This window comes from Botrytis byssoidea, assembly GCF_014898295.1.
Source record: "Botrytis byssoidea strain MUCL 94 chromosome Unknown BBYS_001, whole genome shotgun sequence".
Taxonomy (NCBI): domain Eukaryota; kingdom Fungi; phylum Ascomycota; class Leotiomycetes; order Helotiales; family Sclerotiniaceae; genus Botrytis; species Botrytis byssoidea.
In genome coordinates this window covers 199,258-218,061 of record NW_024065842.1, presented here as the reverse complement: position 1 = coordinate 218,061, position 18,804 = coordinate 199,258, and the positions used below count along the sequence as shown (strand labels likewise).

At 43.5% G+C, this 18,804-nt stretch overlaps 7 protein-coding genes across 7 annotated transcripts; 3 read left to right on the top strand and 4 right to left on the bottom strand.

The window, feature by feature from the left end:
- Positions 1-479: 479 nt before the first annotated feature.
- On the top strand, positions 480-891 carry EAE97_000067 (uncharacterized protein; the record flags this gene model as incomplete). The annotated part of the gene is made up of 2 exons (XM_038870577.1): positions 480-632; positions 754-891. 2 exons carry the CDS (start codon positions 480-482, stop codon positions 889-891), a joined length of 291 nt encoding a protein of 96 aa, XP_038737938.1.
- Positions 892-1,222: 331 nt separating this feature from the next.
- On the bottom strand, positions 1,223-1,969 carry EAE97_000066 (uncharacterized protein; the record flags this gene model as incomplete). The annotated part of the gene is made up of 2 exons (XM_038870576.1): positions 1,223-1,681; positions 1,769-1,969. 2 exons carry the CDS (start codon positions 1,967-1,969, stop codon positions 1,223-1,225), a joined length of 660 nt encoding a protein of 219 aa, XP_038737937.1.
- A 1,977-nt stretch (positions 1,970-3,946) lies between these two features.
- On the top strand, positions 3,947-4,879 carry EAE97_000065 (uncharacterized protein; the record flags this gene model as incomplete). The annotated part of the gene is made up of 3 exons (XM_038870575.1): positions 3,947-3,998; positions 4,047-4,410; positions 4,462-4,879. The coding sequence occupies 3 exons, from the start codon at positions 3,947-3,949 to the stop codon at positions 4,877-4,879; spliced, it is 834 nt and encodes a 277-aa protein (XP_038737936.1).
- Positions 4,880-5,503: 624 nt separating this feature from the next.
- EAE97_000064 (uncharacterized protein) lies at positions 5,504-6,211 on the bottom strand (the record flags this gene model as incomplete). Its single annotated transcript, XM_038870574.1, has 1 exon — positions 5,504-6,211. The coding sequence occupies one exon, from the start codon at positions 6,209-6,211 to the stop codon at positions 5,504-5,506; it is 708 nt and encodes a 235-aa protein (XP_038737935.1).
- A 1,317-nt stretch (positions 6,212-7,528) lies between these two features.
- On the bottom strand, positions 7,529-10,141 carry EAE97_000063 (uncharacterized protein; the record flags this gene model as incomplete). The annotated part of the gene is made up of 1 exon (XM_038870573.1): positions 7,529-10,141. One exon carries the CDS (start codon positions 10,139-10,141, stop codon positions 7,529-7,531), a length of 2,613 nt encoding a protein of 870 aa, XP_038737934.1.
- A 3,348-nt stretch (positions 10,142-13,489) lies between these two features.
- On the bottom strand, positions 13,490-13,849 carry EAE97_000062 (uncharacterized protein; the record flags this gene model as incomplete). Its single annotated transcript, XM_038870572.1, has 1 exon — positions 13,490-13,849. One exon carries the CDS (start codon positions 13,847-13,849, stop codon positions 13,490-13,492), a length of 360 nt encoding a protein of 119 aa, XP_038737933.1.
- A 3,198-nt stretch (positions 13,850-17,047) lies between these two features.
- On the top strand, positions 17,048-18,115 carry EAE97_000061 (uncharacterized protein; the record flags this gene model as incomplete). The annotated part of the gene is made up of 1 exon (XM_038870571.1): positions 17,048-18,115. The coding sequence occupies one exon, from the start codon at positions 17,048-17,050 to the stop codon at positions 18,113-18,115; it is 1,068 nt and encodes a 355-aa protein (XP_038737932.1).
- Between the last annotated feature and the right edge of the window lie 689 nt (positions 18,116-18,804).

Sequence of the window (18,804 nt, the reverse complement as noted above, 5' to 3'; positions counted from 1 at the left end):
GCTCGATTCTCTTCGCTTCTCTTCCATTTTCTCTCTATAGATAAATCGCTCCGCGCTATGCCACTGCAACGATAGCAGATATCGTCGTGTTCTCGACGTTCTTCTTTGGAGTAGCTATTTGTTTTCTACTTTCAGCTACGTATGTCCAGTGAGCTGCCCAATAGACGCTTCTCTTGGCTGAGGTCGCAATAGTTTCCATCTTCTAGCGAATCACAGTAAGAGAGTTAATACACTTGGCAATCAACTCGATTATCTAGGTGTGGTGATCTTGATGTGGGGTTCCACGATCCCGACTGTTTACTATGGATTTTACTGCGACCCCGCTATTCAGGAAACATATTGGACGATGGTAAATGTGCCCTTATTATCAGAAGAATTGGCTAATAATAAAACCAGATATCTCTCTCGGGACCGGCCTGTGCAGTCACAACTCCCATCCCAGGTTCCGGCATTCAGCTTTTCGTCCATATAGAGCAATTATGTACAGTTGTTTAGGGCTTTCCTCTATCACCTTCGTTATTCATGGTCTCATGCTTTACGGGTATGAAACGCAAAATTGGAGGATGAGTCTAGATTGGTTGGGGATCATGGCTGGGCTCAATTTGTTTGGTGCTTTTGCTTATGCTGCAAGGGTAAGCTAAGTCTTGCATGATTGCCCCATTTGCCTGACAATTTTGCAATTTGACTGCGAGAAGAGATAAGAATTTTAACACTGAGAGCTAACGAGGACATTCATAGATACCAGAGAAATAGTTTCCACGTCGCCACGACATCTTAGGTTCAAGTCATCAGATCCTCCATTTTATGGTTATTTTTGCAGGATTAGCACACATGGCTGGGCTTTTGAGAGCATTTGACCATATACACTCGGAAACATTCCAATGCATTTGATTTGGTTAAAATAATGCGAGAGATTTGCACCACTGTGGTTTGAGGAGAGGGAGCGCAACTGTAAAGGAGCCCAGAAGGTTGCACGTATGAAAGAGGGTGCACATGGTTTTCAAACTTGTCTTCAGACGTCTAGCTAGGAATTAATTGAAATCCAATATTTCCTTGAGAATATTATCAAATATATCTGAATTCACCACTCTGCCGTGAACTGAGATTGTTGACTTTGTGGAAAAATAAGAAAGAGGCTGTCTTGATCTCTTCCCATTGCGTGATCAGATCTAAACTGTAGCAATTGGCCTGCGAGGATTCACCTTGCGATATTTCAGAAGTTCTACTCTTTCTTATTTGCTCGTGTATGCTTTCCTTTCTTTGAGAACCTTTTCGATACCGCGGAAATCATCTGATTAAACCAATAAAAATTCAAAAGCGTCAATATAGTATTCGCTCCCAGATAGGCCCAAGCTAACCATGTTGGTAGCGACAACTCATTGGATTTTCCAGAGAATCTGAAGAGTTCCCATTCTGAAGCACTAAGGGATCCAGGCTCCGGGGCAATTATTGCACTGGGGGTATGGAAAGAGCTCCATATATCCTGATACAATCTTGCAGATTGGTAGAAACCCCACACAAGACGGCATGAGAAGAACATAACGAGGAGTACTATGCCATTGTAAAGTTGTACTTTGGAACCCGTCATATTGAGCTTATCGAAGAACCAGTGAATATTGAGGAATGGGGTGGAGAGTTCGTAAAGGACGAAGTTCAGACCATAATAATCCGCAAATGGTCTCTAAGATTTTTGTTGCGTTAGCTTAATAAAGTATAGTGATGATGGATACGTGTGCAAATAGAAACTAAGAAATAAAACGAAACTCACAAAACCAATGCCAACCACTGAAAGTGCACAGATGGCATGTATCAACGAGCTCCATCCAAGAACACCTAGATGAACAACACTTGCCATCAAATCCCATAAGAAATAACCCATAGCGAAAGCTTGAACAAGACCTCCAGCCCCAGTGTATCCCCATATTCTTCCCCGCCAGTCCATGTCCCATCGTTCATCATCTGTGTCCATTGCACCCACAAGGCCAGTGTACATATCACAGTAGATTGAACGAATGAGACAAAATGGATGTTCCAGCTGATCTTGCCTCGATGGGAAAGCGACGGGTATATTTTGGGAAAGAGTCGAGATGAGATAATTGGGGAGACATAAGTATCGACGACGGTGTAAAAACAAAATGCGATGATTATTTCATGTATGTGGTAAGGCAACGTTTGCAAGTCCAAAAAATCAGCCAAGACTTGCACTTTCGCGACCAAAATTTCAGGTGGAGAGAAGAATAGATCGAGCATTTTGAAAATTGCGTCGTAAAGAATCGAAAAGTTTGTTACATTTCACAGGTACAAATATACTGGTGTGCGGCAAGATGAGCCCTGAACTTTCAGCCTCGCAACGGTAGGACTACCTTGTCTCATCCCCCTTACCCTTGCCAAGAGATCCTTTTTCATTGGAACTCACGACCGAGTGATGCTGCAAGAATATTCGCATCAGCCAAATGAGGCGAGACGCATCTTGCAAGTCGGTAGGCAATTGAACATTGGTTGGATGCGATCCGCCACCAACATCTTTATCCTGTCATACCAGTTCGATTCTTAGAGCGGCAATAGCAGACAGTACACTCGTACAAATCGGAGTATGTAATCGGATGACAGGTAAGTTAAATGATGGATTTCGGTATGTTAACAAAATTGCACGATAGTTGTCTGCATAGAGGTCAAAACCTTAGTTGAGGATTTTCACACGATAAGACCAATAACCTTAGCGACTGTTAGACAAATTATTCAGCGACACAATCCCGAAGTATAACCTTAAGTCTTGTGACCTGGACGCCCGTGACATACCTTACGATTCTTTAACCCTTACGAAATCGCCATACCAAGTTCAAATACATCAATCCACAATTTTTCATCACATCATAAGAAAATCAATTGCATCCTCCGCCCGTTCAAAAGCTTAAGAGAACCTATAATCAGACGATACCAACGTGCAGACGTGTATTCAACCCATGTTATTGAAACTTGGGACGTTTTAAGGTTAAGGTTGTCCGAGTTGACACACCTCCGTGCTTCATGTACTCGCTTGCTTACAATGCCATGGACGGACATGATGGAAGCCGAAGAGAGTTAGAGGTTGGCAACAAGATGAAAAGACTGGATTTCTTTTACATGGGCAGTAATTATGCCGCGTCGCTATCTAGAAGGCGAAATTGTGATTTGGATGTTATTCGAGTATAAGACAGTTGTTGAAGAAAGATATACACACACCTAAAGTTAGGCTAACCCTCTGTCATATGCGAAATTTTGATATCATATAAAGAGACCGAAGACAGAGGCAATGTACACACTATTGAGGCCCAGCCTTACACAAGTTACCCCAATCATCTCCATTTATTAACCTTTAAGCAAGACATCAAACATGATACACACCATCTCAACTTCGAAATATAGTTACATGCCAAGCCTTCACTCCTGTCATCTTATCTCAATCATCATCCGTAGTTTTGGTTCCCGTCAAAAGACCTAACCCCTGGAGTTTTAAACTTCCCTTCCCCAAACACTTCAAAGTCATTTTTGTTACAACCCCAACCTTCATGATGTCCTTGAATATTCTTGGAAGAAGGAACTGTATTGAAGTTCACTCATGTGTATCACCAAGGCTGGGACAATCGGACAAGCATATTGAAGATCATTCAATCTTCGTTTTTTGCTTAATTATGCCTTCTCTCTCCCTCGATGTAGGTTTCGATTTCGTGATATTCACCTCTTGTATTTTACTTTGTCTACTATTTCTTTCTCTCTTCATCATTCTTCCTACTATCTCTTATAACATATACATATTCTTTAATTGTTTTGTCGGCGAGTACGATATACATACATTTTTCATCTTCAAGCGCCAGTCGCCCTCGTTCTATTCTGCTCTATTCTATAATTTTTAGAAAGACTTATTCCTACAGTGGCTCTTTGACTGGTAACCATTCATTTTATCAAAATGCATTTCACTCAGTCTCTCCTTTCCGCCTTGAGTATCAGCACTGTCTATGGTACGTCTTATGCACACCCTCTCTCCAATCCAACTAACCCCCCTCTAGCCGCAGCCAATACAACCGGTTCTCAAACCCATATAGTACGCGTCGGCCAAGCCAACAATAGCACTGCACTTAGATATTTCCCCGACAACATTTCCGCCAAAGTAGGCGATACAATCCAATTCCAATTTGCAGCCGGAAACCACACCGTTACCCAATCTACCTTCGACGCACCCTGCGTTCCTATTAGCCAAAGCACAAATAACATAGGTGTTTACAGTGGCTTTATGAATGTAGCCGCTGGGTTAAATAGTACAGGTATGGTACCAGTATTCAGCATGCCGGTTAAAGTCGCCACACCTTTGTGGTTTTATTGTAGTCAGGGAAAGCATTGTCAAAATGGAATGGTTTTGGTGGTCAACGAGAAGTGAGTCTTCTTCTCTTAATCAACCATATAATTCATACTAATGCCTTGCAGCACGGCAGCAAACTCAACCCGCTCTCTCGCGAACTTCGCAGCACTAGCAGCAAAAGCCACAAAAAATATCGCCCCGACATCCAACGGTACTTCATCTACTTCATCATCCACTTCTTCCACTTCCAACTCGGGCTCGGCGGGATCGTCGGGATCGTCGGGATCAACGGGTTCTTCCTCTGGCTCTTCATCCGGCTCTTCAGGCTCAGATTCTTCATCCACAGCAACAACACTCTCTCCAGCCTCAGGTACATCTTCTAGTAGTAGCGGAGACTCATCCGTAGCTGTAGCTGCATCCGGAACCGCTACTACCAGCACGAGTCTTACAGCCGCTACTGCAAATGCAGGAAATAGATTTGGAGTACAGAATGCGATGGGATATGTGGGTGCACTAGGAGCTGGTGTAATGGTATTGTTGTGAGGATTTATTACTAAGTTGAATGCATGATGGTGCAAAAGAGACGTCTAAAAGATGAGAGAAAAGTAGACTTGGTGGAAATAATGCGGAAAGGAAAAGAAAGATGATTGTTAATGTATCACTATGCATGTATGCATTGTACCGAGATCCTGTGGACGGGACCCGATTATGGCGTAGGAGAGTTGTTCTCTACTTTTTTTTTGGCTAATTCGCTGGATGATCAAGCGATGTATCATGATGAGATAGAATGGATTATGTCTGTCATATCCATATAAACTTTCGTCATCATGTATGTACATGTGAAGTGCTCGTTCATGCTAGAGTCAAATGCCTGAGTCAGAATTGGATAATTCATTGCTTGCCCTCTTGAACAACATTAAAGTTGGAAATAGATGACTCTTTGGCCTCATTCATGAAATCCCATTGTGAGGATATATAACAGATAGTGACCTCATATCACAAAAAAATCGCCCGCTGACACTCCCCTCATATCTCCTGATAACGCCGAATCCCCGCCATGCTACCTTGATAGAGAGAGAAGTTCTCGTACATAAACATTCATACCAGCGAAGGCCTAAATCAGCAAGTTCGCTCTTGAACTTCCAATTACAAATCCGTCTCTCCCCCTCAAAAATCCAACAACAACTGCGGCGCCATCTTCTCCAAATCTTCTACCTCCCAGAACCCACCGCCTCTTCCACTACCCCTCTCCGCATACCTAACCCTCGCAATTGCCTCTCGAACAAAAGTATCCATATATTTTCCCACCGCTTTATTCGCTTCTTTCGAAATCCGCGTATTAGGCTCTGCAAATAACTCGTGCATGATTTTAGAGAGGAGATCATTCGGAATTGTTGTGCGGGTTTCAGAGTCCGAATCTGATTCTTCTGCTGCGTTTTGGTGGGTAGATGATGAGGCGTTGTTGCGAGGAGTAGGACGAGCTGGAGATATCATTTCGAGCTCGGAATCGGAGGATTGGGGATCGCCGTTGTCTTTTGCCTTGGAGCTTGAGGGTTTAGATGTGGATTTAGATGTTGATGTTAATGCTTTGCCTTTGCCTTTTGGTATAGGTGGTTGGGATGCGAATGGGTCGTCGCTATCCTCGTCGACTTCCATTTCATCATTTTTATCCTTCTCCGACTCGGAATCTGAGTCTGAATCTGAGTCTTCGAGTTGAGGGGTGGGAGTTTTGGATACGCGGGACTGCTTGGAAACTGGTGGTTTGATTGTTGATTTAGATTTGGAGATGGTAGATGTGGAAGTCGTGCCTTTGGGACGTCCGCGAGGTTTGGATTGCCCCGAGGGGCGCGGGGGGTTGAATGGTTTTGGGGGCATATTTGTGGGTGGATGGGCAATTGAAAGGGAGATCAAGATGATTGCGAGTTTGCTTATGTATTGTATACGATATATGATGTGCAATGAAGGATGTGGATGTGCATACAGTTGCAGCAGTAATGTCAATCCAAATTCTGTTCGCTGAGAGACGCGACGCGAAATGGAACGTCAACATGTGACGCAAGAATATGCAAATACGGTGACCTTTTCGCTCACACTTCGGAAAATTAAGCAGCATCGACATCAACAACGCAAGAGAGAAATTATAGTATTACTTAGTTTAGTTTGGGCTGTTGAAATAATGAATTATATTTATGAGATGTGCAACAAAACGTCTGAAATGGATGCTAGGGATATGGTAGAGGATGGTGAATTGATGGGAAGGAAAGGGAGGTTCAAAGATTCACTAGAATTGACCTCCCTTTCGTCGGATTTGAGGCGAAAATTTAAGATACTTTGGGTGATCACAGGCGAGTGTATTTTGAAAGAGGCATCTAATAGCTCAGGTCATCCAGACTCTTTAATGAACTGACAGAGTTTCAGCATGAAGTATTGCCAGCATGGCGATTTTTCTCCCTCACACTCTCAAGCCCAGACCTGACGCAGCGTCTTCTCAGGTTTCAGTATCGCAACTTCCAAGATCTTTACTGTACTTATCCATTCTCTTCTCATATGGTAGATGGTGGTCGAAGTTTAGCCATGAATGAATTTCGCGTAATCTGAATCAATACAAAAGGGGACTGTGCTTGGTCTGGTTGCTTCAACAATATCTCGCGAAGATTGGGATTTCTCTTTGCCACTCACATACCATACGAATCAACTCGCAGCACCATAAATCATATCAATCCATCAATCTTAGCAAATTAAGTACTAAAATATATTATAACTATCTTCTACACACTACATAAACATGAACTAAACGACAGCTGACTGTAATGCCCGCGGATATATATGCAAAATAAACAAAAGAAAACTTTTGGGCCACGCCAAGTCCATAAGGTTAAAAGGTATCTATCTATCTTCCGTTTCCTTTGTCGGTGCAATCATCAAACACACTCTATACCAACGCCGTTTTCTTGCTGTTCGGAGTGAGATTTATGGATATTACCCACCACGCACAAATGCCTCGCTCACTATACCTCCCTCCATCCTTCCCCCCCTTCTTCAGCTTCGCTTCCATTGTTAAGAAAGGAGACGAATATGAAATTATGTACAACGAAAATATTTGGTTTGTGGAGTTTGTTGGTGTGAAATTGAATCGATGGGTGAAGGAGGATTTGTCGTTGAGTTTTATATGTCTTTCGATGAACCTTGGGATTAGATGATGTTGGTAATACTCATCCGTTCGTTGCCACGATTTCTGTCGTCCCTTCGAGCCGGAGGACTTGTTTGTGGTTTTGCTGAAATTGGTCCCATGCCGCTCGCTCCGATTGATCCTCCTGTTGCGCCACCCATTCCTCCTGCTACTCCAGGCGCTACACCCAACCCTAGACCGAATACGCCTCGAGGCTCGGGAAGGTATGCATTTCCTTGTCCATGTCCAGAGAGAGGTCCAGAGCCTGGCACAGGCCCAGACGCATTTGATTCTCTTGCCAGAATCTCCACCAGATATTGCACTCTTTCCCACCCACCCCAGTCCCTCGCTTCCGCCTCCCCAAGCACCAGAAGTCCTCCACTCAATCCACTCATACCTCCCATCTCCCTATCTCTATCTCCCTCTCTTGATAATGTAGGACTAGTCACGCCCGCTCCTCCAGCATTGGGACTCCTCATCCCCATCGCCTCTCTGCCTTGCCAAATCCAACTCTCATCTCCCCCTTGCAAATCTCCACTCAAGTATGCCACTACCTCCTCATCCATGTCAAATCTTCCTATCCTTTCAGTGGAACTTTGACCCAAATACGCCTGCTCTCTACCATTATTGTCTGAACTCCTCTTCTTATCAATCAACACGCCCAAAAAGAATACAATGTATCTTCCACAAGCCACATTAACCTCTCTCTCAAATCCAACATAAGCAAGTGCTCTAATACACGTTGCAGCCGCGTCAAATCGTCCTCCAAACAGTAAAAACAAGGTGCATCGCCATATATGCATGCAAATCATCGCGCTAGTACTTTGGCCCCAGCTCCGATTTTGCGAGGATAGTGGGCTTGTGGAACTTTGAGGGAGAGCGCGGGAGAGTATAGAAGCACTGTTCATAGAATCTAGAATACAGGATTCGATAGCGGACGCGCGTAGATCGGGTGGCGAAGAAGTAGTGAGGTTATGGCGATGAAGTAAGAGACGTGCATTTAGGAGGTGGTAGATTGGGACGAGAGTTGTGGATTCGAGAGGGTCGGAGGAAGAGAGATGGAAAGGGGGTGGGAAAGCGGATAAACAGTTTGTAAAATATGTGTCGAAAGCAGATATTGTGGAAGGAGGAATGATAGGTAATTTGAGGGTCTTGAGGAGAGACCCTATACCGCGCATGGTATGGATAATTGGAAGAAGATAGGTTGACGGCATGCTTGTTTGTGCACTATTTTGAGGCGCAGGTGGAGATCGATAGCCCAAATAAAATTCATCAATAGGATTGGGGAGATTAACATCGCAATCTGCATCGTCGATAAGAAGGGGTCTTCCAAATTCAAGCGACATGTGCCGGTCCCAAATATAGATTCCCCACCATACCCTTCTGCGCATTTCATCTTCAACTGATTGCGACGGTCCTGTCTCGCAATGAAGGCCCAAATCTTGTCCAATTCGAACACTTGATCCAAGCCATGTCCACGCTGCCGATTTAAGGTTCATTTCGTAAAGAAATATACTGGTAAGAAGAACTGTACGCGCATGATCAATACAGTAATCGTCATTCCAAAGATCTGTGAGGTTTATGGATACTTCTATGTATTCTTTACCTTTGTAAGATCTTTGAATACTGGGCTCTGTGCTGAAAAGAACTCCCACTGCCATCACCGCAAAGAATAATGCAGTCCAGTTCCGTGGTGTAGTTTCCAAAGAGCCCTTTTTGTAAACTTCTTCATACTCGCGCTCAAAGTTTGGCCAATGAAGTATGGGTGTTACTAGATGTATGGAAGAATAATAAGCTCTCAAGAGATGATCTGCGAGATGTTTAGGAGGTAGTTCGGGAGGTGAAGAAATTCTGGTTATTGGTGATCCTATCTGTCGGTATGGAGCTGGAGTTTTGAAGATTCCATGGCTATAATTCCCGATGCTTGATTGTATTTTTGACAAATCGTGTAGCAGAGGGGCTCTTGGTCTCTTCTTCGGTTGCGATCCGATTTCTGGTAAGTAAATAGAAGTCGAACCTTCATCAACATCCATTTGGTCCTCTTTCATACTGAGCATGGCTCTCAATTGGTTATTCTCGCGCTTGACTTGGGCAATCTGTTTCTCCAAGTCTTGAACCTGTTTGATAGAGGACATACGTCTATTTGTCTCTTTCGTAAATTGACATTTGACATTCCTACTAGAGCACTCCGAACAGCTACTAGTTTCCGTTGCATCACATTTAACTTTGCGTTCCCGACAGGCATCACAACTTGGATCTTTTCTTCGTTGTCGATACGCTCGCTTTTGCGCTTGCATATTTGCCGATGTCATTTGTCCAACAGAAGGGCCTGGAGTGCCGCTTGACGACCCATTTGATGCTATGGAATCCATGCCCATTCCGCCTGGAGATGTAGTAGCAGAGCTATAACTGTGGTGGAAAGGACTTTGCCCGGGTGGCGGAAGCCCTGAAGTCATTGCCATGTGCTGTGGGTGAGGAATGTTTCCGGTCATTGGCCGTGGCGAAGCTCCCATCAATCCTCCTTCGTACAATCCTTGGGGCCTGGGAGAGGTCGCAGAAGATACCGAAGATGAATCATAAGATGATGTAGAAGGTATCGGCGATCTGGGATATGTATTATGCAATGGATCCGTCATTGTTGGAGCACGCGGGATCTATCTCTCCAATTGATATAATGACTGTAGGTAAATTTGATGTATCTATAAAACGAAAATACTGATAATAAGGTTGTGTTTGCTTAGAGATGTCGTTATTGGTGGTTTAGCTTCATCGCTTGGTCGGTATGTACCGGTCTATAGAGTAGTTGTGATAGAAAAGAGTGTATAAAAACGTTCTAATCAGAAATGATTGATGATAAGATCCATACAATGTCTATAAGATCTAGTCATAAAACTTTTGGTCAGAAACAGGTAATCTTTCAAGTGCTCCGTGTGTTGAAGATCTGAAAGATTCGCGATGCGCCGCAGGGGAAAGAGTACTGTGCAACGTTGAAAGCTGCCAAAGTCCGACGCACGCCTGCAGTGTGTGCTCAAGCTAGAATTTCCCCCACTGAATCTTCAATGCTAGATGTACCAAAAGTCGGCAGCTGATCCGTGAGGTGGAGGTGATTAATCTGTGACAGAACGGATATCAGCCAGTTATATTAAAGCAAATGGTCGCATATCGGGAAATACTAAATGCTTTAAAGGAGAATGACCATTTTGGGGCGGTAAATGGGTATGAAGAGGGAAAAGATTGTGCCGATGAACAAGTGATATGAGCTTTTCGTGCTAGAGTAAGCTTGGATGAGTGGTTGAATTGGAGGGTATATGACGGAGATGCAAGCATTGGGCTTCCGCTTTAAGGCTGATTGGGAAATCTGGAGTAATTGATTGCCAAGATTGAAAGGCAAGCATTTAAATCAGAGGTTCGCCAAAGTTTGCTAGGCCCTAAGTTTCCCTGCTACCCGGCCATCCATGTATATAACAAGGACTATTATAACGTTAAAAAGTAGCGGCATGATTGCGATGCCCCAAGACCTCATCAGTCTAGTTTCTTGTGACGGTTATCGGCAGGGGTTCAAGATATGTGCCAGTGAGTAGTAGTTACCGGAACACTCTGCATGAAGCAAATGTCAAGGGTGTTAAATCCTAAGGTGGGTATGGCCACGAGGCAAATTCATCTTAAGATCTTTCCCGATTGGGATGCAAACTTGAAAACTCATCCTTATTTGGTAGTCGGGTCGGCAGGAGGTTCCTGTCATACTTCGGGATATGATATGCACTGCTGATTGTGCGCTTGATTCGATTCGCCAGCGGAAACTCAAGGCTCAAGAGGATAGTTTCCAGGCAGCTCAGTACTGATGAGCCGTCCTAAAACTTAAAACGACATATAAAGGTGATCTTTCAAATAAATTAATAAAACATACCTGGAATCTGTTCAACTTGCACACCTAATTCACCGACCACTGACATTTGTGAAGGATGACCTCCCTGCAGAATTCTCGGGTTGTGGCGTGGGTAAGCGTTCCTACTTGCATTTATGCGCACTCCAATCCACTTCCGGCAGAGGATACCGACAGGTTCGGGCCGTTGATAGGACAGGGCGAATTCCAATGACTCGGAATTATTATGTTGATACTTTGGGGGCGACGTAAGTCTTGTATCAAAAAGACGAGCAGATAGGGTGTGACGAAATAATATATGAGAATCTAGGTTCTAGGCAAGATGTACTGGTACATGTATGTATTGTGCGACGGTCGAAATGAAAGAACCCTTGATTAGAAACTTGGGAATACTTTGATTATTTCCTAGCTCACGCGATTTGATGTCAATATGGGAAGTGTGTGAATGTGAGATACACGTGGGTGATCTTCCTGAATTTCGTTTTTGATGATCTTTATTTTCCAGACGCCAAATGCGGATTTGTACATGAACAATGCTTGAGTCTAGGATTCCGAGAATGGTCTAGGTCTAGGCCGTTGATGGCATAAGAATAACTGATGCACGATTTGTGTCCGTAGGAGATTTAATAGGCGACGCGGCACAAACCTGGTAAAAGAGGTTCAACATTTGGTACTGGGAATATAGTGATGGGATAAGGTGGTGGTACCTGCTATCCTTGTATATCCTTGCTACAATGTATTTAAACGGGTACCTTGAAGAGATTCACTGGGGTTTGTCTCGACAGCATGCTGTGTTCCTAAGATCAGCGTTGCCAAACATGCTCGAGGTGCATGATAATGTATGCAAGGCTGGTTGTGAGAGAAATGTTGCAAGATGCGGATACAGCTTCCAATGCCATTTAATTTTCATTCAACCCCGCGCGTACAAACATAGCTTTATCTTTGACAAGGAAAAACCAAGGTAACGGCAGTGGGGTTTTCAAGTTCCGGTTCTTCAACAGTGCTGTCGAGGCGTCAAAGATCTCGAAGCAGGGAGATCTCCTGGCGACCTAGAAGCGAGCCGTGTACACCCAATGGCGAATTAAATAAACACTAATTAGTGTTTCATCTTCTAGATCCTACTGAGAGCCTCTTTTTACCACTGACTCCCAGGTAGCTCATCGTTCCAAAAAGGAGGGGGGATGTATCTTTCCGGAAAGAAAGCATATTTAGAGGAGTAGTCCCGTTAGCACTGTAGGGGTTTAGGAAGCATGCCAAGACTCTAGATGTTGAGCCATGGCATCCGAGGTACCTGCGGATTATTGTGGGGACAATAAATGTTGAAATGAGGGGATAGTCGACAAATATGCCGGTTTAAGTGGGCGGTATATCTGTTCGTTTTTGATCTGTATTATGGCGACACATAAGCGCCACAGATCCATTGATCAACTATCTACACTTTTTCTTTCAAAGAAACTAGAAGTGGGATCATTATCTTATTTGATGATTGAGGTTTGTCAATATCTGCATCTTTATTTCCAATTGGATCCCTTTAAAATACCGACGGTACGTGGAAAGCGTGATCATCTTATCTAGTCCGACATAGATATCGATATTTATCTTGATTGCATCAAATTGGATGATTGTACTGCTAGCTCTAGATTCTTGACGACCATGTCTGACCGCTTCTGATAGGCCTGCAGGCTCGGAAGCATTGAGGCATTTCAATTTGCAGCACTGATTATGCCGGATCTTAATTAGTTGCTCATCTGACCGCTGCAGAAGTCCATCTCACTGCTAATCGAATCGGGCTTTACAGGAATTAGCGGGGTTTCCTGAGTTCTTTTACTTGACAATTGCAATTGCCTCGGTGTAGTCTGCTACCGGTTGCCGAAGCAATATTGTACTACCTGCGATATGTATAATAGGGAGACATTGGGATGAAGAGACAAAGGTCTCGCCCAAAGGTAAAAGTGTAGATTGAGGTATGCTACTATGCTTGTTTGGATGGCTTCATTTGCAGGGCCTACCTGGACTGCTTCAAGATTCTAGCGAGATCCAAGACACCCACCTAACAGAAAAATGCACTGCCTCCTTGGCCGTGACTGTCAAACAAGAAAGTTTAGATGGGCGTCACGGGTCGCATATTTACCCGATAAAGTTTTGTTAGGACAAGCCTTCCAATGTGTCGGTATGAGATATATGATGTCTCCCAAGTCCCGGCTGCGAGTCTCGATCTGAGAACCATATTAATTTGAGTCATGGCTGCGTAAGGAACGTGTGGATACTCGTTTTGGGTTGATTCTGGAGCTTCAATTTGACAAGGAGATTCGTTGTTGGCAAGACTGTCACTGTTCCCATGTATTTGGATTATGGGGAAGTACCCTAGGTGACGTTGGATAGCATTTGACGTTACTCCAGCAGCATGGATTCCATGTCTTAAGAATAGAGTTTGTGCTGCCATGGCATCGCGGTCAAACATTACTAAATTAGTTATGCACACTTTGGAAACCGAACTACCGTGCTCATCTAGTGTCCGAGTCTAAATGACCAATTTCAGCAAGTCAGTAATCGATTTGAGATGAAGGATGATTATGCTTGAGCGTGAATAATTGCGATGAGAATTTACACGGCATTCTTTCAGATACTGCAGAGCTTTTTGCAAAATGACCATGTTTTAAACAATGGCTGTTTTTGCCGATAACGATAGAATTAACATTCGAAGCTCTAGGCTCAGAATTTTGGATTCATACAGGCCTTGAGTATCATTATGAAGAGATTGAACCTTTGAGGCATCAGAGAATCAAAGACATTCAAAATTGCAAAGAAGATCGCCGCACTATCTCATTTCGCCCACTCCGAGTTCGTTTGGTTGAGATCGGGCTATTGTCGAAATTGCCAAGTTGATTTGTTGAAGATGACGACAAAGGGTGCTCTGTGGTGCTGTCTAACATCGGGGATCATCCGAATCTAGGGCCATTTCCGGCGCTTTATTTCTTGGAACTTAGTATTGCTGGCCATTCGAGTATAGCGTTCACACTGTGAAGTCGAGACTCGTATTGTTCTATGATCTCGAAGGCTTCGTTGATCACTCTGACTTTGTTTTAAATTGATATCACGATTCATTGACATTGAACCTGTGTCCCATGGACTACCTTCGAAATCCTTCCTGAAGCTGCAGGTTCTGTCTAGATTTTATCTTGTGAGAGAATTCACTCAGAAATCAAAAACACCGACAGCTGGTATCTTATCGCCGAACATCACTTTACCCACTCCTCTGGAATGCCGGTAGAGTTTGCCGAAAAAAAAAGTAAATGAGAATGGGAATATTATGATATTCAGCATGGATGTGAATCCGATTTTTTTCCATTATCCGGTTACTGGGTATCAAGAGCTGATCATCTTTTCATGGTGTAAGAATGATATTGATCGGTATCAAGGTAGAAAATTGCAATGCTAATGTAAAAGCAAGGGATAAACCGCCATTCGCCTAAGCATCGTGATATTTGAATATGCCCGAGAGATGATGAGAAGCTCTGGCCCAACTAGGATGCGTTAGTTTGGCTTGGAGAAGATCCATTGTGAATGTTAGTGGGTATGCCGAAATCTGAAACGTATGATAGTAATCATTGATATATCGTATGCCTCCTCATTTGGCAATCACATGCTCTAGCATGGAACCAACCGCCAGGAACGGAAAACTGGTCCAATGTTAGTTGCAGATCTTTGCTTCTCTTCGTGTTGAACGGGGGCGTTTTAGGATATTGAGGGTAGTAGATAACATGGATTGTTCTCCGAATTCTCCTCAATGGAGGGAAAGATGCATCCTCAGTGATCCACCATTTCACAGTCATGTTGAAAGCAAACTATTTCAAAAAAAAATCCTTAAATCAAAAACTAAAATAGAGGCTGAAAGGGTATGTGCGTGCATTCAACGTTGCGTGTCCAGAATGTTTTATATGTGTACTCTATTGAGGGATATAAGCTTGGATCCGGGAAATTCTCCGAGTTCCGCAGTAGTTGCACACCTCTATGATGCCCACCATAAATGCTTGCTGTGAGTTTGCGACGGCAAGCGGTAAGAAAACGTAAAATAGGTGTAACTGGAACCTCGAATAGACAGCAAATTGATTCCCTTGTAACGATCACAGAATATTCGCAAACATTACTCCAAGAATAGTTCGGCGATTGACCCGAAAAGTCGATATTAGCCTCCAGTCTTCATATTAACCACGTTGAAATGCTAGCGATATACCCAAGGATCGGAACTTTACGTGCAAGGGGTGCAAGGAGGGTAGGGCGCTTGCTCAGGACCAAGAGATCATGTAAAGAAATATCTCCAGGGCTACCAGAAGTCTTTCCCCGATGTTAGACACGATCAAGTAGGTATCCGCTGCTCCGGGAGTATAATGAAACACTCTGTAACGCTCCACCATGTTCAATGGCGACGTCGGTATCTACATCACAAAATCTTCGTATATAAAATGAGCCCACAAACAACTTCGGGGTAACGTTGAGTGACAGATTGACAGTTGATGACTAGGGTAAATTCTAAGGAGAAAATGGGAAATGCCGTTCGTACAATTTCAACACTGAAGACCCGATGAGGTGACAGTAGCACAAGGGGGGGGAGGAGGATTGTGGAGCCTCAATGAATAAGTTATCTCCATTCCTGGGTCGACTCCCATGTCAGTAGTCAGTTCAAACACTCGGATAATGCAACCAATGGTCGGGGCAATTACTCAGGACAAACCCCCTTGTGTGTTGCCATTTGTAGAATGTGGTATGTAAACCTACTCTACCCTGCCGGCGACCATCGACTCTCCAGAAGTTGGGCCATTGATTAGGTACTTCGTATGTTACTTGTACAGATGAAGGAACTCGGAAGTAAAAGATGGGAGAGTGATAAATTGTGCTTCGTTAGATCATAGATGAGAATTTAAGTGTAAGGTACCTGGGATTTCTCGGATTCCGCCGTATAGCGATTGGCTCTCTCTTGCGTAGTCCTTGCAAAGTTATTGCATTTCAAGACTCCACCACAGAACATAATAGCCTATGAAATTCAATCAACCTCTATCTTCCTTGAAAGGATTGGCTAGAACATCAAGAATGTCGGGTCTTTTGATCTTTTTACCTTGACCGCCAGTAAAAATAGGATGAAAAGTTTCTGCCATTTTTCGGTCATTACCACCTTTTCTCAGAAAAATTCAATAACTATTACCATACATCTTCAATCTTCATGATTAGACCATACCTTTGCATTGTCAATTCCCTGACACCACTGCCCTAGAAGACGAAAAGAAAGGGCACAAAGGTAGCGATTGGTAAAGTAATATTGTGCTGTAGTTTGATATCTATCAGATATTAATGGCCGTAGGCCCGAAGTATTTCATTTTTGCTATCTGTGCTATTTGGTGGGTTGTCCTTTTGTAAAGCGTAGCCCTCTCTATCAAGGTTGATATTCACTCAATATTCACAATAATTGATCATTCATACAAGTCATTGCTAGATTTTCTTCCTTCTTGGAGCAATTGATTTTTGATAGAAGTATCTCTCGATAACCAGATTGTTGCCCCAATAGAATCGATCAGAGCAGAGAATACATTTTGCGATCTCGATAATTCGACTTAAATTACCATCTCTTCCTCATCCAAACCCTTTCAATATACAATAATTCAAGATGTGCGGTGAAAATATGAAGCAATTCCTGAAGGAGCTCCCAAAATGTGAGCATCACATTCATATCGAGGGATCTCTTTCTCCAGCGCTCTTATTCGAGCTTGCCAAAACAAACAATATCGCCCTTCCAGACTCTGCGACTGATGCCTCTTTCAAATCTCCCGAAGAACTCGAGTCTCGCTATGAACGCTTTACTTCCCTCAACGATTTCCTCCATTACTATTACATTGGCATGTCAGTTTTGATCAATGCTGCGGATTACGAAAGTTTGGCCTATGAATACCTCACAAAAGCCAATCGCGACGGAGTTCACCATGCCGAAATTTTCTTCGATCCACAAGCACACACTGAGCGTGGAATTGCATACAAAACTGTTGTTGAGGGTCTTACTGCTGGATTGAAGCGCGCTGAGAAGGATTTCGGTATTACCTCAAAACTCATTCTATGCTTCTTGCGACACTTGTCTGCTGAGAGTGCAAACACTACATATCAGGAAGCAACTTCCCTTGGTCACTTTTCGAATGGAACCGTAGCTGCTATTGGTCTTGATAGCAGTGAGGTTGGATTTCCACCAGAAATCTTCAGAGAAATTTATGAATCCGCGGAAAGCAAGGGGATTCATCGCACCTCTCACGCTGGTGAGGAAGGTGACACCTCTTACATTTCCAGAGCACTAGACATCTGCAAAGTTGAGAGAATTGATCATGGGATTAGATTGGCCGAAGATGAAAGCTTATTGAAGCGGGTTGCAGAGCAGGGAACAATGTTGACAGTCTGCCCACTAAGCAATGTTCGCTTGAGGTGTGTTGAGAATGTTGGACAATTGCCAATTCGAAAGTTTTTGGATGCAGGAATTAAATTCAGCATCAACAGTGACGACCCAGCTTACTTTGGTGGTTATATCTTGGATAATTACGTTGCTGTTCAAGAAGCATTCAACTTGAGTTTGAAGGAGTGGAAATACATTGCGACCAGCGCAGTCGAAGGGAGCTGGTGCGATGATGAGAGAAAGTCTGTGCTCTTAAGCAAGGTCGACGCATGTGTCAATAAGCATGAGGCATTGATTTGAAGGAAGGAGTAAACAAAAGCTGAGTGTCGGCATTTTCTAGTCTGGATTTCATCGGGAATGTTGCAGATATACTGGTGCCAGCAATCATCTCTCGGGTGCGCATCTATATTCAACTTCGTTTCGGGATCTTATATACACCAAAAGGAGATGTTGGCGCTGGGGTTGAAAAAAAGAATTGAATAAACATATATATATCACCTCGCTTCTCCTTGCTAATTTGTGATCTCCTTCGACTCAATACACCATTGTTTTCTGTGGGCGACTCGGCGTTGACCTTTTTGCTAATGTTGTTGCCATTCATGTTTTACTCACTATACTCCAGCTGTGGTTTCGGCCTTCGTCTTGTCATGAAAAGTGGGTGCATTGAATGTGGTGAATTTCTTATATGATGTGATTCACAATCAAGATGGTCAGGTGCCGTTTTGCATCATTCGTTTTTTTTTACGACGGCAGAAATATCAAGGAAGAAGAGGAAAGAAGGCCTTGCTTTTGTGTCTCAAATAGCTTCGTTCCATTTCTATTCCAAGATCCACGCCATGGGCCGCACAACTTGAACTACTCTGGCTACTTTGTAAGTTTTCTATCACTTCATTGAAACACTAAAAGTCTAATCTTCTTGTATCTCAGAGCAACAAGAGACTGACAAGCGACCACCAAGCCAGCCTTTTGACTGGTGAGATCTACTATCT